Source organism: Cetorhinus maximus, chromosome 28 (genome assembly GCF_964194155.1).
Source record: "Cetorhinus maximus chromosome 28, sCetMax3.hap1.1, whole genome shotgun sequence".
NCBI lineage: Eukaryota > Metazoa > Chordata > Chondrichthyes > Lamniformes > Cetorhinidae > Cetorhinus > Cetorhinus maximus.
Window position 1 is genome coordinate 27,804,708 of NC_135906.1, and position 18,018 is coordinate 27,822,725.

Below are 18,018 nucleotides of genomic sequence, written 5' to 3' on the forward strand. Positions count from 1 at the left end.
GGGAATTCAATGGCATCCTAGCTCCCAGAGAAAGCCAAGTATTTTTCTGGGTTTACTTTGTCCACAGGAGTCATGGAGTCATTATGGAGTTAGAAGGAAGCCAATCAGCCTATCGAGTCCAGGCCACCTCTTTGTAGAGCAGTCCGGTTAGTCCCATTCCCCCACTCCATCACTGCAACCCCAATAATTTTAAACATCTTGTCCCATTCCATAATGTTCCCTCTGAACCATGCTTTTTCATACTTTCATTTTTACAGACCCCTATATTGCCACTGCTGTTCATCATAAACAGAACCTACATTGAGCAGCTGAAGACTCATGGCACAGACTAACTCACTTCAGCTTTGTAACTGTGAACAACTAAACCAGATCCCACTGGCTTTCTTTCCTCCCCTACCGCTATCTTGAAGCATTGACCCCTTATGGGCTACTGGCCAGGGATGCCAGGTGCCATTCTGCACTTCAACTAACAATATTATTCATGTGCCAACCATGGCAAACTATTCAACAATGGCAGCATTACTGAAGAGATTTATTCTATCTGCAGGCGGGCCCAGATTTTCCGACCCCCCCCCCCCTCCCCTGCAACCCCGGTTGGCACCATCGCAGATTGGACGGGAAAGTTTGGACAGCTGTTGGCTTTTAACAGCTCTCTAAATGTTCCCATCCCGTCCACCAGTGTTGGGGTCAGATCCTATAAGAGTTCACTTCCCAGCACAGGTCACTGATACCAATTACGTGGAAACCAGTGATGAGTTCCAAACCCTAGTCCAGGGGCACTGAGGCCAAATTCAGCACCTCCTACCTCTGCCCTGGCACCCATCAGCTATTATCACAGACGGGGGAATAGAGACTGGAACTTTCCCAGTCTGTGATATTCAACTGCTAATCTTATGAGGTTTAATCGTATATTCTCTCATACAAAAGATCCACCAAGTAGACGCAATATCAAGGATGCTATTAGTCTAATTTACAGACAGTGATAGATACTGAGAGCTGCATCCCAACCACTTAGGCCTCATATTGAGGTTACTTTTCAGAAAAATTAATATGGGAAGTTAAAATGTAACTGAATTATCTAAAGGTTAGTTAAAGTTTCAATTTTAATTCTATGATATTTCGAATACAAAATTACATTAAATAAAATGTTAAGCAAACATTACCAAGAGAGCCTTGTGAGAGCAGCCATGTCCCTTTACTGAGCTGTACATTGTCGGCCCTAAGCAAAGGTCTCATACCAGGGAATGCTGCGGTCTGCTACTCCCGGATAGCACAACAGATCTCTGTTGTCCTCTGGAATTGCATTGAACACACTGTTACCATGCCCTAGGTAATGTACAGCAAAACCTAGGCATTGCAACAGAGTGAAACTCAGAGTTTGTTCAAGCTGTAGAGGACATTGAAGTTGCAAACACTGTCAATTCATTTCAATTCAGATAGACACAGTCTCTGTTCCACAAAGCAAGTGTGATGAGAACAGCCTGAATTCTGCACTGCTCCACACCAATGCTGGCCTGGAATCTATATTCTTTACAGATCTTTGACCCAATTAAACAACACACATGAAAATATTGGCTTGCTCCAAATTTTTGCAAAAGAATTCATAGCTATTTTGTCGACAACACTTGGAGAATGGATTATTCTCACATGACCCACTGAACCCAGATATTGCCATTCATGTTGTGCTGAAACAAATTGACACTTTTTCGTCGTATTATCCTGACATTGTGGGCAGGATTTTGATGGGCTGGGTGGGGTGGGAATGGAGGCGGGTGGGTGCGTAATTTCAAGCCACTGGCCAGTGTGCTGGTTTTCTGGCACCACCCCTGCTCCCGAGCCATTTTGGGGAAGGCCGGATTGGGAGAAGAATGGCTACCTGCCCACAAGTAGCTAGTCAAGGTTAACAAGCCCATTATCAGAGGCTAACTGGAATTTTCCATCCAGCCTGAGGCTCCCCCACTCCCCCCATCAGCCCCCTTTCCCCACACCCCCAACCCCTGACAATGCCACGAGGCAGCCTTCAAGACCTTCTTCAACTACCTTGCCTCCTGCATACTAGTCTGGCCTGGCAGCTGTGGCCATTTTTTACTCCAAATGTTTTGGAAGTTGCTGGGAAGGTGCCTCAAGACACCCTCTCTCCCCCTTACCTGCAACAGCAGGCTGCAGCTCCTCCTGGGCTGGAGGGCCTCCTATTGGCCCTTCAGTTTTGAGAGCCTGTCCATCATCCTTAATTGGACAATAAGCATGACCTCTGGCCACTGATTGGGAAATCTAGACAAAACCAATGCTGGATGACTCTTCCCGGTACAGTACATGGTCGTGACCTGCATTTGACCCAGATGTCAGTGTCCCAGCTAAAAAACCCGAAATCCTGCCGTGGTGATCCGCCTTAAAACGATGCTTTTCTTTGTTACCATGAGTCTTAGCTTTCCAATCCCGTCTGTCTCCTGGAGCTTGAGCAGCAATGACCATTATGGCAGCCGGCAGTGCAATAACAGAGAAGTCAGGATTCCAGCTTTAATTATTGCTCAAATTTTTCTACCCTTTTTTAAGTGTATTTTGCAGCCATCAATCATTGGATGAAGCACAGGAAATACTATCTTGGGGTGAGAAACTTCAGACCATGAGCTCTCTCCTCCATCCTCACCCCTTTTTTTCCATTTCCATTTTCCAATTTTTATTTTTTTATTTCACTTTTTAATTTTTATTTTTCATCCACTTATTTTTATTTTCATTTTTATTCATTGTTTTATCCCTACCCTTTATCCTATTTTCAATCTTTTTTCCCACCACCGTCCCCTTCCCCCCCACCCCACTCCCACAAGATCCATCTGTCACTAGTTCATGTTGTTCTTTCCAAAGTGCTATCCTTGTCCTGCTATTATCACATTCTGCTTTCTGACCTTAATGTCACTATCAGCACCTCCTTTAGCCAGTGTCACTATCATTAACACCCCTTTGTCCTTTTGTCCACAACATCTTTGTCAATCTCTCCTTTGCCCCCACCTATCACTGACCTTCTATCCAGCTCCACCCCCCCTTAAACAGTATAAATTTCATCACATTTTTACTTCTTTAACTCTGAAGAAGGGTCATATGGGCTCGAAACATTAACTCTATTTTTCTCCCCACCGATGCAGTTAGACCTGCTGAGTGTTTCCAGCATTTTCTGTTTTTGTTTCAGATTTCCAGTATCTGCAGTATTTTGCTTTTAAATAAGAGGACATCTCTCTTAACCAACCATAGAATGTCAATGATAGCGGTCCTTAACCCACCAAGTTTAATCCTGAGTGGACACGTCAGTGAATGAACCCATCACATGGGAATGTCTAAGTTTTCATTTTATTCCTTCTTCCAACCTGAAGGGATACTGCAAATGACAACTGACCTTAGCACCCTGGGAAATGGAGGAAAGACACACCAGAGCCCTTGCTCTTGACTAAGTGTGTGTGTGTACGTGACCTTAACTGATGATGGAATTAGTCTTGGTTGTGATATCCCTCAATGGTTCTCAATCGCTGTGTATGTTAAAAATAGCTTCTTGGCCAAGGAACTGGAGGCTGATTGGTGAACCTGGTGAGAACTCTTCTTTAAAGGGGAGCCCATCTTCCCAAGCGCTAATTAATTCCCCTCGCATCTGTTGTATAACAGGGGCGACTTGTTAAAGGAGACATTTTCACTGCCAATTCGAACAGGTTCAGGCTTTTCTCTGAGGCCACAGCTAGTTTCCACTGATTGCAGCAATCCAATTTCCAAATCAGTCAGGGCAATGCAACAAGGTCAAGTAAGGTTCGCTGTGAAGCATAATATCCCTATAGTCGAAAGGAGTTATTCATAATTGGAAACTATGAGGTTTAGGCTCTGCAAAGAATTGAGTCATTGTTATGCAATTGTCAAGTGACAAGCCTTTTAAGTTCAGGCTATGGTATCTACACTTATTGGAATGTGCTAAATGTCAGCATACCCTTAATTATAATATCAATGTGCTCATAGCAGCTCTCTCCACATTTTCACCACATAGACCACATGAGAGATGTTTTCGCTTTACTGAAAACTTTTATAACCCAATGAATGGTGTGCTCTCTTACCCCAATATTTTGTCTTTGGCCAAAAAGAAAATGGGTAACAAAAAATGTCTTGTTGTTTTTGTGGTTGGGAGAGAGTCTGAGTGTAAGAGTGCGTCTGAATCCCCAGGTGAGTGAAAGTGTCTTAATCTCGGTGAGAGAAAGTCTGTGTGCGTATAAATCCGTGTGTGAGACTGAATCTGAGAATGCGTGTGTATCGCTGATTGTGGCTGTGCATCTATGCCTTTATCATGCTCACCCCTTGTTCTGCTTCTGTTAAACCCAGACCGGGCAGGGCTGGGGTTCAGTTTTGAGATTTTTAAAGTTTGAACAAATTATCTGACCCTAACTCACCCATTGATGGGAGCTGAGGTTCAGCCCAAACACTGAAGCCTAAGGCTGGAATTTTCCAGTCCCCCACCCCCACTTGAGGTTTCCCCGTGGCGAGGCCAGTGAGCCACTGAAATCTCCGTTCACATCGGAATGATCGGAAGAGCCCACTGGCGTGAGGGGGCTGGGAAATTCCAGCCTGAGAGTTAACGTCATGACTACCAGCAATGCATTAAATCACAAGTGGTATCATGAGTGATCTGGCTCTTGTCTTCACTGAATTTCCATCACGACTCACTGAATACCAACTGGCAGAAAGAAGCTGGGGTAACACTTTCCTCTCCTGAGCCCTCCTGCCAATTTAACTGATTATAATTAGAAAAAGAAATGAAACAACTTACGATCCAATAGGCGATTAATGCTCCCTGCAGTAATCCCACCAGGACATCTGTCGGATGGTGCCTATAGTCGGACACACGAGAGAGTCCGGTGTAAAATGCCATCATGATTAACAGTGACTGGAGGAGTGGTCTCAGCAATCGTGCCCCCTTCCAGGTAAACCGGGCTTCCAGGTAAAACTGCAAAAGAAAAGGCATTTTTAAAGTCAACCTTCGCCATTGCAATGTTCCCTGTAATGATGGCAGGCTGTTTAGTGTTGTGTTTTCTTTTTCACTGTTGAGACTCGCTAGGTATACTGATACAGGGATCCCCCTGTAAATGTTAATCTATCCCCAGGGACCATTTACAAATATTAACACACTTCCAGGGATCAGCAACACATTCCTCAGATTCTCTTGTCAATACGAATGCACTCCCAGGGACTGTCCACAAATATTAACACACTCCCCTGTAAATCCTGACATTTTGACAGGGGATTTCTACAAATGCTGAAACACACTCAGGGGTGCCTGGCATATATTAAACCTCCCTGGGGTTCCCTGCAAGTAGTAAAACTCTCCTATGGACCTTGAGTAAATATTAAAGCATTTCTGTAGAACTTGTGGCAGGGCCTGGGGGCTGGGGTCCTCCTACGATTACCGACACATTCATGGGGACCTTCTGCAATCACTGGGATCTGGGGGCCTCCTACAAACACTGACAGTGTCAGGGTCTCCAATCCTAGCTTATGAAAGACACATCAGATAACCAGTGCATACTTTTTCCCTCCATATTAAATAACGCACTACTATAGGCAAACAAATACAGAATATATACGTATACAAAACACACACACAGTATTCACGAGATACTGCTTGCAAGCATGAAGACTGATGGATCTGCAGGGGGATCCTTTGTGTTTTCTCTGGGGCAGGAGGATCCTAGTTTTGAAAGCACATAGTTTAGAGTGAGGCAGCAACTGGCATAATGTCACTGCCACTCGCAAACTAGAACTCTCTATAAGGAAATATGCAGTTTTATTATACTAGGAGGATTTGAACCTATAAATCAGAAATCCTGCCTTAAGCCTCCTAAATTTTTTTTTTAAAAAAAAGAACAATTTCTTCTCTCCAACTATCCTCACACTGCGTATTATTCCTTGGCCAGGGTTGAATTCTGGAGATGTCAGGATGGACGAGTGCTCCAGGTTTTGTTTGATTCCCTTTAGGAATCAGGCTGTATTCATATAGAACCTTCCTACAGGGGATATCTGATAGGATAAAGAGCTCGCGCTCTGCCTCAGTCACCTTAGACTAGAGAGAGTGTCAGCCTTAGATTATCTGCACAAATCCTACCGTGGGCTCAGCCACTTGAGTGCCAGAGTTGCCATGCTCCAGATGAAATATTACATTGAGGCTCTATTTACTTATCCCAGTGGAAACTCAGCTTCTTGCGATAATGACTTTCACAGATCTCCTGGCTGAGATTCCTCCCTCAACCAAAAACACACAAAAGAAACATTTATGGCATCTCATTGTGTGCAAAATGGCTGCTGTACTTTTAAAGCAGCTGAATGCATTTGAAGCAATGGGCGATGAGATGATGCAGGTCCTATTTCTTTCTAAAGGTAGACCTTTAAATTTATTTTCTCCCTATACCTTCCAGCTCCGTTAAAATGTATCTTTTAATTGCCTTTCCCAGTAGCTCACTTGCTGGAATTCCATCCTCTTTTCCAGTGCTGGAAATATTGTATCGCTAACTGTTCATGATGTATTATTACTTCCCTGGACTTAACATCCTAGAATTCCAAGCAGCAAGCCATTTATTCAAATAAGTGATCATTGGCATTCCGATTGGAAAGTCCAGGTCAACATCTAAAAGCACATGTCCCATATATACTGATCAGAAAATATCTGGTTTAGTTCGAAAAATATTAGGGAACAAATACGTAACTTGAATATGCTGAAGATGGTACAATATTAGGGACAAATAAATTGCTATGAAATCCTCTGCTATTTTAACAAAGCCCCTGATTTTGGGTAAATATCAGGCAACACGAGTACAAACCAAGAAACAATCTTGATAGAGTCTAGATTTACTTTGTACAAACAAAAATTCCTCCTCTCTTTTTTTAGTCTCTGTTTTCCCTCTGTTCACCCACCACAACAGATTGAATGTCTGTTCAATCAGACAGACATTCCACAGCGGGCTCCAGATAACTCATCTGTGATAAACTGTCCGTGACATGCAAGTCCCTTGTCAGTATCTTGTCCTCAGAGAACCAGAAAAGCCTGCTTTCCACTGATCACTCACTTCCAATTACCACTCAAAACACCTTCACCACCACATGCCTCCCAGAGATTAAAAGGTCATGTTGGAATAACTCAGGGGAATCTTAAACATTTTTAACCCAGTGACCTGAGTTTTAGACGTGCAGATGTAAGCAGATGGATTCAGAGACTAGGGAAATGCAGGGCATAATTTAATTCCGGCGATGTGGTCAGCGAGAGTCCTGTCTCGACTCCTCTGAGGAAGGCCCATTGTGTTATACAGGATCAAGGACCCCGGGGAGGGTGGGAATCCCACATTCCCCCCTCTCCCAAGAGCTGTCGGCCATTCACAGGCCAACAGCTCCTCACCTCTGTCAGCGCCAGCGGGAGTGGTGGTAGCCGCTGGCAATGCCCTCACCAGGGACCCAGGTTAGAGGTGAGTGAGGGCAGGATGGGGGGGGGGGTCGAGAGGTGAGGGTCGCAGGAGGGGGTGGGGGCGGGGCGGGTGGAAGAAAGGGCAGGGCAGGGGTGGTTCTCCTTTCCCAAGGCTGAGTCCCTCCACCACGCACTGAGTGCCTGTCAAGCGCCCCTTCACCCCCGCCCCACCCACCCTGACAGCCTGCAAGTAAACAGGGTTTCCCGCAAGGTGACTGTCCCTCCCGCTGCTGGGTGAATACAAGTGGCCAGAGGGTGAGGTCCTTAAATGGGCATTAATTTCCCACGTAAGGGCCTCAATTGGTGGCAGGACAAGCCCACCCGCCCTGTATCTAATCGGTGCAGAGGCAGGAAAGTGGCAGGGTCCCCACTGCAACCATCTCTCGCACCCACCCCCACCACCCCTTCCGATTCCAAACCCGCCTGGGGGGAGGACATTAAATTTCCCCTGCAGCATAACAACTATTGATGGGACGACAATAATCATTTCAAAATGTATCATCATTTATATATCAAAATACACGCATCGTCTTTATACCGTGAGCAGGGAAATGTTCCTGCTGAAATATATTTGATTCTCTCATTTGTTGAAATGCTAAACCCTTCCGAGTTCAAAAGTAGAACATTTTCATTAGTGGAATTTTTAAATCCTGGTTCACCTGGTGCTGTGGGGATTTTTTTTGGTGGGATCTGGGGTCTGAGGGGCAGGTTATTGTTTACAGATACATCATATCTCCATAACGTTTATAAAGTAGACGGAGGTCAGGGTTAACTATTATACCCCCCCACCTCCCGCACTTTCAACCAGGATAGGTTAGAATTTCCACGATCCCATTTTCCTCAAATATACAGAACAGTGTTAGTTTTCCCACAAAGGAAATTGGCTCTTAAACTGGCCTTCCATCTCTGGCTCTGTACACATCCAAAACTCTGTCTGTATCCCATCCTGCAAAGTCCCACACACCCATCACACATACACTTGCTAGCCTACAATATTAAGAATAAATAAATTGGGACAAAATTCCTCTGCTATTTTCATGAAGCCAGTCGACCCAGGGTAATGATCTCACAGTACGAGTGGAAGCCAAAAAAGGGCAAGTTATACTTGGTCTGTGGAAGGAATAGTCTGGACAGAGTGAATCCCTAGACACCCTGGATTGAAAAAGTGCTAGTATTACTCTAGCATGAGCCTCAAAACACTTGAGTGCTTGAGTGAGAGAGTCAAAACAGGTAATAAATCGAGACCCCATTTGCCTTCTCAGAGATACTGAACATTTCAGGACAATGAGTTTTTCAGATCTCCTGACTGAGGCTCCACCTTGAGCCAGTAACACAAAGAATAAACATTTGTGGCAACTTGCTGTGTGCAAAACGGCTGCTGCTTCAGAGTAGCTGTCTGTATGTGCAACACTGAGCAGCAATTCATTTTTAGCTCCTTAAAGTATTCCAATCTTGTGCTTGTGACAGTGGCAGGTGTACTGGGTTGGGGGGGCGGGGGGGGTAAAGGTCAGCGAGAAAGGAGGTTAGGGATGTCAGTTACTCAGCAGCTGTGGGCTTATCCAAGTCGGATTCCAACCTAGAACAGGGGCCGGAGAACAGGACAGCAGAGGAGGCGAGATGGGTTGGAATTGGGATTATTGAGGGCAAGGCACCCAATAAGAGGGAAATGGAAGGGGATGGGGGTGGCAGGCAGCAGAGGAAGAAATGGAGGGTCTGAGAGAGGCTGAGAAAAGAAAAAGGGAGGTAGAAAGTAATGAAATAGAAACAGGAAATGATGGAAATATTCAGCAGATCTGGCAGCATCTGTGGAGAGAAAAACCAGGGTTAATGTTTCAGGATGTGATCTTTCACTGAAACACTCATTCTGATTTTCTCCCCACAGATGCTGGCTGACCTGCTGACTATTTCCAGCATGTTCTGATATTATTGCAGATTTCCAGCGTATAGGGCATTTTGCTTTCGTGGTAGAAGTAATGAGCCCAGGACTGGAGCAGTGGCCAAAATGTGCAAACAAATGGTCCCAGAGAGAATTCCATTCACAGGAGAGAGGGGAAAGGTCAGGGTAAAGACAAGGACCAATTAGTGATATGTCCAGACAGCCAGCCAAGGGTGAAAGGTAAAACCTTGGTTAACAGAGCAGAAGAGGGACGTGGTCTGAACTACATAGAAATGAGGCGGACACATGATCAGAGGCAGCAGTAAGAGCTTGAGCTGGTTCAGCTCTGTCTAGCAAAGGATAACGGTGGAGTTTGAAAAGATGAGTGCTTAGCTGCTACAGGTACCAAACGAAACGCAGAAATCATTCGGCAAGTAATTTAGCAGAATTGAGAGTGCAGGGCAAGAACCAGATCAGAGCCTGTCCAGTGACTGGAATGAAAAATTCCCAGCAGGGTCACAGAAAACCAAACCCATAGAAGCAAATCAGTTATGGGAATCGAGGCAGAGAATGTAGCCTCAGCAAAAAGCAACAGTGAATGTCACAGGAAAGCCATAGAAATGGTGGAGGAATGGATTTCAGCCCAACAGGTGACCAGTGTGTGCGTCCAGGACCCAACGCTGCATCACAATTTAACTATAACATTTTGCAATGTTCGCCTATCTGCTCATCATCCCTGCCTAAAACAGGGTCGTTCAGTCCAAGGTCAGGTCTCTCCTCCTGCAAACCCAGCATCACAGGATGTAGAATCCTGGCACTAGAGAACAGTACGTGATCTACACCAAACTCGGACGACACTTGGAAGTCCTGTCATACCAGCCCCACCCGCACAACAGCTTCTAAAGAGATGAATTTTTAGTGCTGAGAAGCTCTAGTGTGAAGGTAGAAATAGCCTGAAGAGTTGGTGTTTTGTTTGGAAAGGGAAGCACTGCTCTATTTAAAGGGGAACTCTATCCTATTTAAAAAAGCGACAAACGTCAACAGCTTCCTCATAAACACAATTTTCTATCAAGTATTCAGATGGGTGTGTCTGTGCACCATGGCAAAGTTCAGCCTGAAGCATTGTCATTTTGCTTCAGGAGAGGGGGTGGCGACAATTTGTCGTCTTCCTGCTTGCTTAATTGCTTCAGGTTTCCCACCGACAACTTCCCTAGCGAGACACACTGTGCCAAATACTCAACTACACAGGATTGTCCTGTGATCGTTTGCGGTGCTCAGCTATGTGCAACACAATGTTGAGTGGAGCAGTGCAAAAAATGAAATCAAGGAGAAAAGAGGCCAGAATGTCGCCCCTAATGGAAAGATGTCAGAAGGTCTTGCGTTGGTTTCATATCTTAGCCCAGAACATGAGCACCAATCCACGTTTGTGCCAATGTTGGTTCCAATTTGTTCAAAATGTGGAAACTTTGCATTTAAACCACTAATGTTATGTTGGGTTTTCTACATCATATCTAACACCAGACACCCACCCCAGGCCCCACCCTTTGCTTCCTCCATGTTTTTCTTTTTTTGCTTAGTTTCCTGGCAGGAAATTGTGAGTTTCCACAGGAAGAACCAGTCAATATCAAAATTCAATTTTTCCCAAATGTGTCCGGATTCCTGGCTTTCCAATGGATTTTGGGTTCAGTCAGGTTTTCTGCTCTTCTCCAGCAGACACTAACTTTTTGGGGTAATTAAATGTTTTGAAGTGCAGTCAATGCTAATAATGTGGGGAAATGTAGCTGCTAATGTGCCCACAGCAAAGTCCAACAAACAGCAATCGGATAAATGACCAGATAATCGCTTTTGTTTTAAGTGATGAAGGTTCAGGGATATGGAATCATAGGGTGGACTTCTACCAGTGGGATCTTCCGATCCTACCACAACAGGGCTGTAAAATTCCGCCCATAGAACCATAGGAAGTTTAAAGCACAGAAAGAGGCCACTTGGCCAGCCTAATCCCATCGGGTCATCCAAGCCTAATCCCATCGGACCATCCAGCCTAATCCCATCGGGTCATCCAAGCGTAATCCCATCGGGTCATCCAAGCCTAATCCCATCGGACCATCCAGCCTAATCCCATCGGACCATCCAGCCTAATCCCATCGGGTCATCCAAGCCTAATCCCATCGGGTCATCCAAGCCTAATCCCATCGGGTCATCCAAGCCTAATCCCATCGGGTCATCCAAGCCTAATCCCATCGGGTCATCCAAGCCTAATCCCATCGGGTCATCCAAGCCTAATCCCATCGGACCATCCAGCCTAATCCCATCGGACCATCCAAGCCTAATCCCATCGGACCATCCAGCCTAATCCCATCGGGTCATCCAGCCTAATCCCATCGGGTCATCCAGCCTAATCCCATCGGGTCATCCAGCCTAATCCCATTGGACCATCCAAGCCTAATCCCATCGGGTCATCCAGCCTAATCCCATCGGACCATCCAAGCCTAATCCCATCGGGTCATCCAAGCCTAATCCCATCGGGTCATCCAAGCCTAATCCCATCGGGTCATCCAAGCCTAATCCCATCGGACCATCCAGCCTAATCCCATCGGGTCATCCAGCCTAATCCCATCGGGTCATCCAGCCTAATCCCATCGGGTCATCCAAACCTAATCCCATCGGGTCATCCAAGCCTAATCCCATCGGGTCATCCAAGCCTAATCCCTTCGGGTCATCCAAGCCTAATCACATCGGGTCATCCAAGCCTAATCCCATCGGGTCATCCAAGCCTAATCCCACTTCCCAGCATTTGGTCCACTATGGGGACCAGGGCTACCCTGCAGGTTATGGTAGTTGAGGTGCACATCCAGACACCTTTTAAATGAGTTGAGGGTTTCTGCCTCTACTGCCCTTTCAGGCAGAGAGTTCCAGACCCCCCACAACCCTCTGGGGTTAAACATGTTTTCCTCATCTCCCCTCTAATCTTTCTACCAGTCACTAAATCTATGCCCCCTAGTCGCTGACTTCTCTGCTAAAGTAAATAGTCCCTTCCCATCCACTCTATCCAGGCCCCTCACAATTTTGTACATTTTGTATATATTGGCCTGCACACCAGAAGGACTACACTAATCTTCTTCAAAATGACGGGTGCGAGATCTTTTTAACATTCATCTGTAAGGGCAGAAAAGACCTAAATTAGCCTCTCCAATAGTGCAACCTTCCCTCAGTACTGCACTAAATTGTTAATCTGGATTATTAGCTCAATTCCCTATCTTGGGACTGGAACCCACAATCTTCTAACCCCGGGATGAGTGTGCTACCCCTGAGCTGAAGCTTTCACCTCAAGAGCATGTTTAATTCCTTTGGAGCAGCAGCAAACACTGAGGAGGATGTTGATGCTGCTAAAATCATGCCTAGATTGCACCTGGAGCGCTGTGTGCTGCTTCAAATCACATTGACACAAGGTAAACATGGAGATGACGCAGGCACAAGCCTCAGGGCTGATGTAGTGCCAGGTTTAGTGATGCGGAAAGACTGAATCATCTTGTGAGTAGAGTTAGATCCAGTTGGAAAATCTGACGTGAGGCTATAAACCTTGACCTGGATGAGATAAAAAGGGCCATAAAGCTTTTGCAATGAAACCCAGGTGTTTGGAGGGATCAGGCACTGAAAGGGTTAAATGACACAGCCTTCAGCTGGAACAGATCCCTGTCAGATCAATTGTTTTTTGACTAAATACTGTAGGCAAGGATAGCTGTAGTAGTACAAAGGTTGTAAGAAACTCTGTATGTGGATGTCCAGGGAACAAAGAACAGTTGCTGATTAGTGGAAATTAGCTGTAGAAAGATGCAGAGAGAGAGAGGGAAAAGGAAGGGTATATCAGTAAGTGAATGAGGACAGGATCTTGTCGATCAGAGATTCTCAACCATTTTGCTTTTGAGACCCCCCTTTACGTGTTATAAAAATTCCACCAAACTCAGTAATACAAATATTTTCTCTGTATGAACATTACTTCTACAATTAAATATATATATTTATGGCTATTTTACTTAAGTTAAATGGGACCAACACTCCTAGCATTTGGAAATACAGCACCAGCTTCCACAGTGAGTCGGAAACCAGCTTCCTCGATCAGAGAGCACACTGAGCGGGTTTCCCGGCACTCACAGCTGAGCAGAAAGTATCAATTGTGTTTTTGACATTGCTCCTTTGTCCTTGGGATACAGCAATGGAAGGATGGTGGGAACCCCAATGTGGCCCACGTTTAACAATATCCCAGCCTTCTGCCCGGTAACATTAGGCGCTCCATTGCTCCCAGCGCAATCTCATCATCCCCTCACAAAATGACACCCATTCTGACTGGGCAATGTTCCTGTCTCTCAACAGGGAAAGTCAGACCTTTGAACATCACCAGCCCACTCCCCCCCTTTTTTTTAGGTTTGAAATCTTGCAGCTCCCATCCTGGTTGAGAACCCTCTTAGAAAACGACAAGGACAGCACCTGGGAAAGATGAACAAGACAACGCAGAGGGACAGCGGTCAACATCACATCAATACAAAGGTAGGTCCTTTGTATTGTCCTTTGTAAACTACTTAACTACTGTAAACTATTAATTCTCGTCTCAAATACAGCCATAACTATTACCAACTACAGTCAGCACCAAACAATTGAACAAAGTCAGAATTAACTACACTTCTGTGTATTTATGATGTGAAGTTCTACAGTGGGGATTTACCTAGTTTGGAGGTCTCAATAAGCTAATAGTGTACCTTGCACCCTCCAAAGGCTAATTGCTCAGTATCTTGGAGGCATCAGGAGGTTTGGGGAACACTCCATTGCTGACAATAGGTCAGTGTCTGATAAAAATCATCAAAAGGGATAGGTTATGCAGCACATGGAATTATTAGTCAATTCTTTCCTGTGAGATGAATAATTTGTGCATAGGATTGACTGGAACAGATTGGAGGCTGCAAGCAGACAGGAAGTGGGGAGTATAAAGACAAATGTTTCTGTATTGCATCACTGAAAGGCAAGTTCGTCAGGGTGCGTGGGTGTAAGGAGAGTGCTAAAGTTGAAGTGGAACATTATATTAATCAGAATCATATCAAGTGGCGGTCTCCTGTACTGAACATCATAAAGCACAATGTGTGTTGCTTTCCAGGTTTCACTACCCTGCAGAGTAGCTGACTCACTGGCCTCAGTAATTTTCGACTACATTAAACAGGAACAAACAAATGTGTAATGCCCATGTGTGTAATTCATGCTCCATGCTTTGTATACTATTAGTCACACGTAGTGAGAGCTACCTCTCTCTTCTCCTTTCAAGCCTACTTTATTTATTTTGACACTTTTGGTTATTCGCCCCTATATCTCCTTATGAGACTGAGTGTCAAATATTGCTTTATAATGTCAAATATTGCTTTCTAATGCTCCTGCGAAATTGGGACGTTTTATTACATTAAAAGCAACGGGAACTGTAACATAGCAGTAATGTTACTGGACTAGTAATCCAGAGACCTGGACTAATGCTCCTCAGACACAAGTTCAAATCCCACCATGGTAGCAATTAGTAAATCTGGAAAAAAACACTAGTCTCAGGAACGGTAATCACAAAACTTCTGGATTGTCGTAAAAGCCCATCTGATCCACTAATGGCCATGAGAGGAGGAAATCTACCATCCTTATGCAACCTGGTTTACATGTGACTCCAGACCTACAGCAATGGGTTGACTTTTAACTGCCCCCTGAAATGACCTAGAAAAGACACTAAGTATTAAAGTATTAAACTGCAACAGCAAAATGGCACCAGGCGGACCTACACTGCATGGAACTGCAGTGGTTCAAGAACGCAGCTTCCTCTGGGGCAGTGAGGGTGGGGGAACAAATGCTGGCCTAGCCAGTGACACACACATCCTGTGAATAAACAATAAGACAAACGCGAGATGGTGTTTTTGTTACTGTTTAACTCCTTGCATGTAGATTGCTAGCGGGGTTGGAGTTGATTCTGTTTTAAGGATATTTTTAAATGTAGTGAGTTTGTGCTTTAACTTCACCTCATAAATGAAGGGTAGGGCATGTGACCTGGACTAAATCTTGTTTCAGTTGTGCCCAGAACAGTTGTGTTTGTAGCACAGTTTGTATTATAAGCCTTCCCCATTAGTGTTTGTATGTGATGTTTCCAATATTGCTATGGGGGAAGGTGGAAACCTGTTGGGGCCAGTTTGCAATAGGAGCAGGGGATGGGTGACTGTACTCACCTTGGCACTCATGCCCCTTTGGGAGCACCATCTGAAATGGTGCTGCATTTAAAATGGAAAAGGGACAGCTGTCACTCGCAATGCCATCTTCACAACAATTGGACTGTGTGGGTACTCAGGCCAAAAATAGCAGTCACCTTCAACATAATATCTAGCTTCTGGTTTAAGAAAGTCTCACACCAGAGAATAACACTGATAACCACACTAACTGGGCTGTGTTACTGCACTTATATCTTGCAGCTTCCAATAACCACTCTCCAATTATCCGCTAGTCCAGTAACATTACTGCTATGTTACTGTTCCTGTTGCTTTTAATGTAATAAAACGTCCCAACTAAATGGACAGAACTTATTTGTGAGAAAACGTTGCATGGGACTAGATGAAACCATATGACCTTTCCCCTTGCTGTTTGCATTGTTCATCTTTACCCCTACACTGGGGCTGTTAATACTGCTGTACCCCAGGATGAGGTGATTAATCAGTTATCTCCTGTGAGCTGAGGGTTAAATGAAGCAATGGCTGTATTCAAATAGTGGCTATAAATAGGTTCAGCCTCCACTCATTCACTGGAATTGGGGGCAAATGGTCCCTCGAGGTAGCACATCATAACCCTGTGAAAAGCTGCCTGTAACTTATACCAACACAGCTCCATGTGACTCCAAAACAACAGGTTCAGACAGAGCGAGAATAAAACACTTGACTGAACAAAGGGAACATTGCTTCATAGCTGAGAGCCTTTTGCAGCTGAGGGTGTCTTTCCTGTGATGCAGTAAAACTCCTTTTCCATTCTTTGACAAAGACATCTTTTTTCTATTCATCTTTACGTAATATTGGAGAAAGAAAATGAGAGAGAGGGAGAGAATGAGAGCAGCTCTCATGCAAACCAATAATTGAGTTAGCCGCACTTTAGACTTTTCAATTCCTCTGATCCAGACTGATGTGGTTTTATGATAAGCATCACAGTCCATTTTCATAAGTAAAATAAAACGTCATTAGTTACTGCATTTATCAAAAACAGGTTTAGTGACAAAAGGGCTTTTAGAATAAGACGTCCAACAATTACGTCAATTCTTCCAAAGAACAGCCTGTTTACACATCATTTCACTATAGCCCTCAATCCCTTCTCCCTCCAGGAAAGCATCCAGTACCTTCTTGAACCCATTTATACTGTTGACTTTGATATTGTTCCCTGGTAATTTATTTCAAAAACTTATTACATTTAAGGGAAAAATGTGTTCACATACGTCGCCTGCCAATGTACTCACTTTGCTAACAATGCAGTTTACAGCGGATATGCTGTACATGATTCAGTTTTAGTCTGTGCATGCCAACACTGGTGTTGAGTGAAATCCAGGCAACATGTGGATAAAACCTTGTTAATTTTGCCTCATGAAGCTAACGTGGAGAGAACATCTTTCAGTTAATTTTAACACACTTTCATCGTGCTGCAGTGCCACCTCTACTGGAATCTTTCGACAACAGCCCTCAATGTTATAAAATAACTGATTTTAAAATTTATTCGTTCATGGGATGTGGGCGTCGCTGGCTAGGCCAGCATTTATTACCCACCCTAGTTTCCCTAATTTAGAGGGCAGTTAAGAGTCAACCGCATTGCTGTGGGTCTGGAGTCACATGTAGACCAGACCGGGTAAGGACGGCAGATTTCCTCCCCTAAAGGACATTAGTGAACCAGATGGGTTTTTACAACAATCGACAATCATTAGAATTTTTTATTCCAGATTTTTATTGAATTCAAATTCCACCATCTGTGTGATGGGATTCAAACCTGGGTCCCCACAGCATTACCCTGGGTCCAGTGACAATAAGACTATGTCATCGCCTCCCCTATTGGATATTAGTGTATAAATGCTGGGCTGGCCACAGGAAGACATTAAACATTCATAAGCTAACGTCATGCATGGTTACTTCCAGGCTTATATTTAACAGTCTTCTTCCTCTTCTCCTAAGGCAGCCCGTTGGGATAAAGGATGACTTGCTTCCACTCTGATTTGGTGGACTTATCAGCCACCCAGAAGCCAATGCGCAGACTCTGCCACACAGGTTGTTTAAAGGTTCGTGCGCTCTTGTCGACACGTCGACTTTGCCTCTGCAGGTTCCTGACAAAGTCTCTCGATGTACTCAGTGCCTTCCTGGATGAGCCTTCTCTATATTGGCCAGGCACAAGCCAGGGACACCCACAGGGAAGTCCTCTTTGAGGACATTACCTAAAGCATTTCCACTGTCCTCCTGGGGTCCTTCTGCCACGACCAAGTCCGAGTAGAGCAGTTGCTTTAAGAGGCTGGTGTCAGGCTTACAAACAGCATGTTCCCCCACAACAGAGCTGGTTTTGAGTGTTTAATAGAGTGACACACTGGGAACAAACATGCACAGAGTGATTAACCTTCTATTGCCCTCATGGGTTT

At 44.7% G+C, this 18,018-nt stretch overlaps 1 protein-coding gene across 1 annotated transcript in view; it reads right to left on the bottom strand.

Annotated features, from left to right (window-relative positions):
• The window catches only part of LOC144668976 (phospholipid phosphatase 3-like), a 78,761-nt gene that overhangs the window by 5,523 nt on the left and 55,220 nt on the right, over positions 1-18,018 (bottom strand). Inside the window, exon 5 of the mRNA XM_078531514.1 lies at positions 4,796-4,972. Within this exon, the coding sequence (XP_078387640.1) occupies positions 4,796-4,972 (177 nt within the window). The remainder of the gene's footprint in view (positions 1-4,795; positions 4,973-18,018) is intronic.